The following is a 9810-nucleotide window of genomic DNA, read 5'->3' as shown; positions in this document are numbered from 1 at the left end:
CAGTGGAAGCAGCCTCGGAGCAAGAGCACCTGAGGCGGGCCTGTCTGTCCTCGCACTGACCTTGTGCGGGTGGATGGCGTTATGCCAGTAGAAGCAGCCTCGGAGCAAGAGCACCTGAGGCGGGCCTGTCTGTCCTCGCATTGACCTTGTGCGGGTGGATGGCGTTATGCCAGTAGAGACAGCCTCGGAGCCAGAGCACCTGAGGCGGGCCTGTCTGACCTTGTACTGACCTTGTGCGGGTGGATGGCCTCATCCCAGTAGAGGCAGACGCGAAGCCAGAGCACCTGAGGCAAGCGCCAGGCTAAGGCCGAGTATCCAGATGGTGACTATGATGACCTTGGTGCGTAATCGCGACTGGTGGTTGATCAGCCGGTGGACGATGGCTCTGTACCGGTCTATGGCGATGGCAGTCAGCGTGAACACGCTGACCTGAAACAGGTCGAGTAGGGTTTGGTCACGTCAAATCAGGTCAGGTCAGGTCAGGTCAGCATGGGTCAACTCATATGTAGTATCTTTCGAGGCGGGCTGGGTCGTGTCCGTTCTCGCCGAGCCCAGTTGGACTGGACAGATCGTATTCTTTAGTTGAAACAATATAGCTCCGGTCAAATAGTGCTCGCCTGATAAGATAGCGCAAGTCTGACCAAATATCATTAGCCTGCCAGTGCCAGTTAGCACGAGGTCATATCAAATTGGTCAGTTCAAACATTTCATGGTGGTCAGGTAACATTAGTCTGGTCAGATAGCATAAGCATGGGCAGGTTGCACTAGTTTGGTCACATAGTAATAATCTGGTCATACGACATTAGCATGATCTGTTAGCACTACTCTAAACAGGCAATATACGGCTGGCCGGACAAGCGTTAGCATTATCCCTTAGCACAATCCTGAACAGGTATGATAAGCCTGTCCAGATGGCGTTAGCATGATTTCTTAGCACCAGTCTGGTCGGATAACGCCACGTCGCATCGCATTAACAGTGAGGGTCACGTTCTGCTGGTCGCGCAGCGACTCGGGGTCGCTTCTCGTCCTGGTCACCGCAACAACCCGCCGGCCGGCCAGCCGCCACACACGCCGTCATGACACAACACAACACAACACATCACAACACAACACAACACGATGCAACACAACGATGTAATTCAGCCGCGACGGAGGTGACAGCACTCTCCGTCAGTGCAGGGGCGGCGAATGCGGCGCGGCTCAAGAGCAAGGAAGAGGGATCGGGGTAGGCGGAAGGGAGGGGGAGGAGTGACAAAAGTGCCCCCCTAACTTGATGAAACTAGAGCTTGCCTCTGCCATTCAGAAGCGAAATTAGCCCTAGCTCGACAGCGTTCCACGGCAACCAAAACGATTCCAGATGCTTTGTTTTCGCCCCCCAGTTTTCTGAATTTCCCTGCCCATGGGGCCCCCAAACTAGCGGCGGCCGCCCTCGCGCATGCTAACAGTGCTGGTCACCATGGTTACGAGCGGGTATTGGCCTGATGCAGGGCCGCCTGGAGACCCGCGTCGGGAGATGGCAACGGCCACCCATCCAGCCCTAATGAACCTGACGAATCAGTCGGGCGGACAGCTGCTGCCAATATCCCATCCAGCCCTAATGAGTCTGACGAATCAGTCGGGCGGACAGCTGCTGCCAACATCCCATCCAGCCCTAATGAGCCTGACGAATCAGTCAGGCAGGCAGCTGGTGCCAACACCCCATCCAGCCCTTATGAGCCTGACGAATCAGTCAGGCAGGCAGCTGCTGCCAACATCCCATCCAGCCCTAATGAGCCTGACGAAGTAGTCAGGCGGACAGCTGCTGCCAACATCCCATCCAGCCCTAATGAGTCTGACGAATCAGTCGGGCAGGCAGCTGCTGCCAACATCCCATCCAGCCCTAATGAGTCTGACGAATCAGTCAGACAGGAAGCTGTTGCCAACATCCCATCCAGCCCTTATGAGTCTGACGAATCAGTCAGGCGGACAGCTGCTGCCAACATCCCTTCTCGCAGCGCTCTTAGCAGCAGCGCGCACAGCAGAACCTATCAGCAGCGCGCAACACGCACAGCAGCACGCACAACAGCGCGTGCAGCAGCACGCACAATAGCATATGCAGCAGCACGCACAGCAGCACGCACAGCAGCACGTATATCAGCACGTACAACAGCACGCATCAGTAACACGAACCAACAGCACGCACAGCAGCACGCATAGCGGCACGCATAGCAGCGCGCACAGCAACATGCACAGCAACACGCATAGTAGCACGCACAGCAGCACGCACCAGTAGCACGAACCAGCAGCACGCGCAGCAGCCTGCACAGCAGCACGCACAGCAGCACGTATCAGTAGCACGAACCAGCAGCACGCGCAGCAGCCTGCACACCAGCACGCACAGCAGTAAGCACTGCAGCACCGACGGCAGCACGCGCAGAACCACGGCAGCATGCGAAGCAGCACGTACAGCAGCACGTACCAGCTAACGTGACCCGCTGGTACGCCACGCTCGCCGGGCACAACGCTCGCATGCTGGCCATGCTCGTAATGCCGCAACGTTCGCAATATCGGTAATGCGGCAATGCTTGTAATGCTCATGCTGCTGGAAATGCTCGAAGCAATCCTCAGAGCGCGAATCTCGCCGCTCCATCCGGCGGGCATGAAGGCCCAGGGGCCTAATGGCGACTGACGACGGCAGAGAGCGACGATAAGTGCAAACGCGTGTGATGTGTACATAAATACCTGCCACGTGCGCGGCTTGTACTTTGCACGTGTCTCACGGTATTCACGTGGGTGGAATGAGCACTAGCAGAGCCTCAAGGGCAGCTCATTATGGGTGTGAAGTGATGAGTTATTGCCGTATGCTGTGGGGTTTTCGCGAGGATTCGCTTCTGTGACCAAGACAGATCTTTCAAACTCACTCTTTTTTAACATCCCCTTTTTTATCCAGTCGTTTTGAATTATATGCTTGTATGTGTAGAGCGATATATTCTTACTATGTGCCTTCCACGCAGCAATACATATTGCAATATTGTGTATTATAGTCAAGATTGGACATTGATAAGACCGACATCATGGTTTCGTGAATCGCTGCCCGGAGCTGGAAAAAGAGCACTTCACCGATTGAATTCCAGCATCCGGTTCGGTTCAGTCCGACTAATCCAGATCCATGCCGATCCCAATCCGCTTTTCCCGAAGTTCTCAATCAAATCTAATCCGGCCAAACAATTATTATCCCTAAAAATGTTTTAAGTGAAGTTGTTAAATCGCCTTCCACATTGAAAAATTCTTGCAATTTAACCTGCAAACATTGTTCATCGCGGCATCATCATCCAGTCTTTAAGTTTCCTTTTTCAAAAATATGCAAGAAGTCGCCACAAACCAGTGGGTACTGGAACAAGAAGTCGCCACAAATCAGTGGGTGCAAGGAAGTCCCCGCAAACCAGTGGGTGCTAGGAAGTTGCAACAAACCAGTGGGTGCTAGGACACTTCACACAGCTAGGACACTTCGCATAGCTTGTTGTCTGCTGAGGACGCAGCTTTGCATGAACCTCAGAACAAATCAGGCAAAATTGCAATGATTTCGGCCAATGATTTACAAGTACCACCACATCGTGAGCCAACCTGCTTCAGGTTTCAATGACCTTGAGGCATGATCAATTATCTAACATCTTCGGACATCTTCATACACTAATCAGGGGCAGTGGGTAATGCGACAATCGCTGGTACGGCAGACACGTGGAAATGGATCAGCTGAAGCAGCATAATTAAACTGGTGCTGGTTTTGTCATGAACTCACAAATTTGGCTGACCAGGTCAACAGAAATTGTGGTCTTGAGAGGCAGTTGGCTTTTTAGCATTCCTCAGACAGAAGCTTGGAATCCAAAACACTGTGGTGTGCATTCTACCAACAACACGCCCCTGCCAGCTTTTTCAACTCTGAAATGCAATGTCGCCCACTCAGGTTGAATGGGATTGCTGGCAAGATCAAGAGGAGTGCCAGCTTTTTATGATAATGTAAGCTATTACATAACCAGACATTTTAGCGACTTTGAAAGGAATAAGAGATTTAATTTCTCATGGCAGCATATATGAGCGTCACTGTTTCATATTAAGTTGTCAATGTAACCTTTCATCGGAAAACTTGTTTGCGGAATATGTGGCTGAGATATGTACCGTGTAGCCTGCTTGTGCATTGCTTGAGATTGAAACTACCGTGCTTGAAAACTTTTACTGGTTGAAAGGTATTTTTCTGCGTTTGTGTCTTCACTGAGCATTTGAGGGATATGTCGTAACCATTTTCGTTTAATTGGTTGCCAATCCGTCCAATCCAGGTGAGCTGGCAAATTCAAAAATCCGATCCAGTCCCAATCCACATTTTGGCGGAAATTTATGATCCGGCCCAATCTGGCCCGCGGATTAATCCATAATCCGTGGACTGATCCAGTCGGTGAAGTGTGTGGCTAGAGAGCCTCCTTCCTCGGGGAGTCTCTCGTTTAAAATGAGTAATGAATTACCCCAACGAAAGAATGCACTCTTAGGCTACCGGGGTGGCTGGGGTCAGACTAGAGGCTGTTCCTGTCGCTTGACGCAACCACTGGGCTGGTTGCGTCAAGTGGTTGCGTCAAGCGACCACTGGACACCAACCACGCAACATAAACCTCCCGAGCCCCCGACCGCCCTCTCTCCTGCCTCTCCACGCCCTCATGCTAGATATTCGAAGAGGCCACTGAAATGAGAGCTTCGGTTCCCAAGAGGGGTCGCATGGGCGGTCGGCAGTCGCGGTCGACGGTCGCAAAAACGATGCCGCACATCTCTCCCGAGGATCCTTCGTTAGCTCCACATGACATTCGCGGACAAAATCCGCTCTATAGGGTGGTTCCGCCCAGTCTGTGACCGGGGAGCCCGGGGGCGCCGACCGCCGCTGGCCGTAGAAACTCACCGCCAGCGTCACTGAAATGGAGACGGATGGCGTGGGCCGGATTCGGCCCGGAGACAAACGCGGAGTGCGCTTGGATACCAGTGAAGGTTGGCGGCCGACCGGACCCCCCCGCCCCCCTCCCCGGCTCTTTTCTCCGGTTATGGATCACCAGCCCGATCCGTCAGACATTTGTTTCGCGTAATGCGCGCTTTGACAGATTTACTTCGTCTTGCTTCATCGACTTCATTGGATAAGTGGTCAAGGCTGCGAGTATTGAGCCGGGCGAAGGAATTGAGCCATTCGGCACGGGCTTCTCTGGGGCGTTCCATAAGCCGGTTTGTACTCTGGTGAGGATCGGATGTTTTACGATAAAAGGTGACAAAGTGTCGTCGAACTGCCTACACTTGACAGCAAGGTGCCCAAGACAAAGTCCTCAGCGAAGACGACGTACTTTGGGAAGTACTAAGTCATTGCAGTCCATCGAACAATATATCTGCATTGTTAAACGATGAAGGAATGCATGGGGCTGTCAGGTTTGAGCGGTCCCATCAGGATTATTTTATTCATTTGTGTAGTATAAGCTAGTGTCTGCACCGCCTTCATCAAAAGACTTCGTTGGAAACACACCGGTACTGAATTTGGAAACATACCGGTATGCCTGTTGCAGTCAGCTTCGTAGATCGATAGAGCCGCCGTGATTTTAAAGCACGTAAGTAAATAGGACGTATAATGTGCAAGACGATGCCTACTTTTGATTTGGAAGACCTTTGTTACATAAATAGAGTGCAACGCTGACATGAAAACTGGCGAGTCATGAAAGACCACACGATGACTTTTGAAAAATGGTGGCTTGTGCTTTACTTACACTAAAGTTCTGAACCACCATAGGTAACATGCCGCCTAGAAACTATCCTGAGAAACCAAAGACAATCATCCTCGGTATCTCGGGATGAAATCGTTGGATCCGGACAGTTCGAATGGCACTCGATAGCCCTAATTAATTTTAACCAGGGATCAATGAACTAACATATGTCGCGTGCCTGGTGACACCAGGTGTGACGAAACACCTAAAAATATTTTGTAGTGATTTCATGACCTTTTAGTTCGCGGAATGACGGTTTTTAAGCTCTAAAACCGGCAGCAAAGGGAAATGTGTTTCTTGTGTGCACTTGAGAGCCACACTATGGTGCTAACAAAGATCCAGGGTCCCGGTCCTGGTCCAGCCAGCTCAAGGGCCAGACAGGCGAAGATGCCGTCAGGTCAAGCTCCATCGACGTCACAGTCACGCTAGATATAGTCAGGAAAGCTTACCTGACATGATTGGGCTGTCCTAGTTCACTTGATCTACAGCAGCCATTCGTTTTGAAAACGTGTCGGTTGTAATCACTTTTATATAGATTTTTTCACGAATAGGCGTAGTAATCACTTTCGTTTGTCACTCACGAGTTGATCTCGCAAGACCTCTGATGGTGACCATGTGACCTGGCATGATATGACTGAACCTGACTGACAAACAGTCACACCAGCCGATGAATTACATTGGAGCAGCTCAAAGCGAGAAAGGAAACTACAAGGCACCGATCAGTAAGTAAAAAAATCGCCATGCAAACCGTCACTGCTGACGTCATGACGCAGCAGCATTACATAACACTGCATTTGCTCCCTCCAGACGTGCCGAACTGATCGCCTATTCGGTACTTACAACTTGTGGGCCTGCCCTGTGCAGTTCAGAAGTCAGTTCCGAAAGTTGTAGGGGGTAACTGTCATGCCCGCAGCCAGTCGTCCATGGCTTAAGGGCCACCCCTGCGGGCGATGGTAAAACAAAAAACAACAAAGAACAAAACGGCACGGCAGCTCGTGACAAGGCGTAGCAGGCACTTACGCTGACGCTGAGCGTGGTGAAGAACTCGGTCATGGGGCACATGAAGTCGGGCAGGCTCCAGCGCTGCAGCAGAGCCGACTGGAACTGGAACGGGATGGAAAACATGCCGATCACTATGTCCGCCACGGCCAGGTTGCCGATGAAGTAGTTGGTGGTGGTGCGCATGCGGCGGCTGGTGCACAGGATCCAGAGCACCAGGCCGTTGCCCAACACGGCCAGCAGCGAGATGAGCCCGTAGAAGAGCGAGAGGACGGTGATGACGGCCGGCGAGACCTCGTACAGCGAATCGGTGGTGTTGACGGCCGTGTCGACGTCGGCCTCTGGCAGGCACAGGTCCATGGCTGACCGCAGGGTCAGTGGGCCAGGGAGGGGTCAGACGACGTTCGCGGGGTCAGATGAGGATCACGAGGCCAGATAAGGGTCGCAAGGTCAGAGAAGGGTCACTGGGTTACAGCGGGGCCATGGGGGTTAGACTCAGGCAAAGTATCAATTTTGGAGGTTAACGTCGCTTGACCGGGCTAGGGACTGGGATTTGAAGCTCAGAACCGAGTCGCAGAGGTCCAGGCCTGGATTGGGCCTATAAGTTCTCGTGCCACATCACCGAGTACGGATGGGATGGCGTGTGTGTGCGTGTGTGGGAGGGCAATGAGAATATATTACGCTCGACTGAGCACGAGTCAGGGCACAGACGCCGATATTGAGCTCTGGAGGGTACGGTCGGTTTAGTAAGGTTGAAATAGGGCAGTGGAAGGATAATAATGACGTCAAAGGTGCTGCCCAGCAGTGTCGCCACGCTCACGGCAACCAGGTCACTCTGGATCGCGGAACACAGGCGGGTGGGCCCCGACTGACCCCTCGGCCTTCCACGGCCTCAGGTTAAGAGCGCGGTCGGCGCGTCGGCCGACCTGCTGACCTCCTGAATGATTAGCGATGCGACCGCCTTTTGTCCTCCGGCCACCCCGTCCGGCTATTCCAGTCTGGCAATCAGAGCCGTTCCTGGAAAGTTGAGGGCTGGCGGCCACACACGCGCGGCACTGCCGCTCGGGTGAATGGGGATCTTTCCGACGGAGGTGCCTCGCTGAGTCACGTGAGGAATAGCCCACGCCACCTCCGCGCCGCGGACAGACGACGGCGGGCGGACGATTGCACGTCAGTCGAGAGCTCTGAGAAGTCACTCAGCGCATCCGCAGCAGTGACGTCACTGGCTCACCCTCCCACCTCGGACGAAGCGTGGAGGAGGGAAGGGGTCGTGCTTGAGCGCGGCTCTCCGGCAACGCGTCGTAACTCGCTGCTGTCGTATACCGGTACGCAGCGCGACACGCGGGTGCGGCGTCCAAACAGACCCCACCGTATCGCTTGGCGTAAATCGATCTAATGTCGCCGATTGCCCGCGGCTACAACGACGAGGCGATCGCGACCGCTCAACGCGATTTGTATGCGGCCGCCGACCCGATCTGCAGTAAAGCACCGGCCGACAGGCTTCGACCGCGGCGGACGGGGTCACCAGGATGGCGTCGGCTCCGACGCGTTTGCTGACGAAAAGACGTCAGCGGTAAAGGTGATGCTGCAATGTGATGTCCGTTGCGATGTGAAATCACGATTGGCGCGAGCCGCTGGCGGTGCGATGTCGCTGATGATGTGACGACGCTGGCGTTGCCGTTAACACAGATGCTCTGACGTCACTGACGATGTGGCGTCACCAGTCAGAATGCTGCGGTTCTGTTGAGCGGCTCCTGCGTCGTCTTATCTTGCTGCCTTGAGCCGACCGTCTCGACTGCCGCTCACACCTGCAAGGCAACAGAGCCTGTGACTCGGCGCAGCCCAGCCAGCCGTCTCCGGTTGGTGACGTCACCGCAGGGGTAGCACGCCCGACATTTGGCAGTGAGGTTGCGGGGCATGCGATCACTACTTGAGTGTTTAGGCCCTCGCCGCAGGCGATCTCTGAGATGGATGGCGACGGTAATGCCTCCTCACAGGGACTCGTGCAATTATCATGAGACCCCCGCTTCCAGCGTGCCTCTGATGGGGCACTGGAGGTCCCGCGGACCTATCGACCGCCCCTCCCCGTCCCATCCCTCTTGTGTGACGTCATCTTAGTGGAGCGGCCGCCAGCGTGCCTGCTCGTGACATGTCCCTGCGAGATCGCTGGAAAGGAATGCTATTCAGCTCACACTGACTCGTGGGCAGGCAGGAGGACGGGGAGGGGAGCAGAAATGTCCTCGGAAGTCTTGCGGATGAGCACAGCCTAGAAATATTGAGCACCTTCAATATAATTGCTATTTAGCATTACAATTTCGTGAAACCAGTGCCTTTTGGTATGCTGAAGGTCGTTGACTCAACATTAAAGCTCTTAAGTCACGTTGCCGAAAACCCAGGAGCTGAAGGCCTTTCTTTCTCATATCAAAGGTGTGGGTAAGCCAAGGGGTGGCGCTGTAGGACGGAAAGGAGAAGCAGAGGCAGCAAAAGCATGTAACTGACCGCACAAACTTGCCGGACCCCTTTCAGGAAACTACAGTTTTTTTGTAACTTACTGGATGTAACTTGCAAAATATGGCCTCCTCATCCAGTTGGATGAGGAAGCCCTATTTTGTGTTCAGGAGTTTCCTTTCCTGACTCGGAAGGCCAATGTTATGATCTAGGAGCCCCCTGTTCTAGATTAAAAGGCCCGCTCTGTGTATCAGGAAGCCCCTCTTCTGGACCAGGAGAACCCTGAAATTTTGTCAGAGGGCCGCTGCTCCGGATCAGGAGCCCAAGTTTGGAAAGATGAGGGCATTTCCAGAAGTTGGAGGCCATCATTGTCGATTGAAAGAATCCCGTTTTGAATAGGGATGCTCTTGCATGCATCAGAAGGCCCTTAACACGAGGTCTGGTCTTGGGATGAGGAAACCAGCTCCGGTAAAATCATGCTTCATCTCAGGGTGCCGTGCGGATTTCGTAAAATGTGAGGAATACAGTATCGACTGACTGCGCATATTTTCCCTGAGCTGGGAAGCCGACACAACTTGTGCTGCTGACGGTGATGGAGCCG

General features: G+C 53.5%; 1 protein-coding gene across 1 annotated transcript; it reads right to left on the bottom strand.

The window, feature by feature from the left end:
• Positions 1–249: 249 nt before the first annotated feature.
• LOC119108076 (tachykinin-like peptides receptor 86C) lies at positions 250–7121 on the bottom strand. Its single transcript, XM_037231686.1, has 2 exons — positions 6783–7121; positions 250–429 (listed from the first exon to the last, which is right to left on the bottom strand). The coding sequence occupies exons 1-2, from the start codon at positions 7119–7121 to the stop codon at positions 250–252; spliced, it is 519 nt and encodes a 172-aa protein (XP_037087581.1).
• Positions 7122–9810: the final 2689 nt, after the last annotated feature.

This window comes from Pollicipes pollicipes, unplaced genomic scaffold (assembly GCF_011947565.3).
Source record: "Pollicipes pollicipes isolate AB1234 unplaced genomic scaffold, Ppol_2.1 Scaffold_1600;HRSCAF=1878_pilon_pilon_pilon, whole genome shotgun sequence".
NCBI lineage: Eukaryota > Metazoa > Arthropoda > Thecostraca > Pollicipedomorpha > Pollicipedidae > Pollicipes > Pollicipes pollicipes.
Note: the sequence above shows the minus strand (reverse complement) of the source record. Positions and strands in the feature narration are given on the sequence as shown.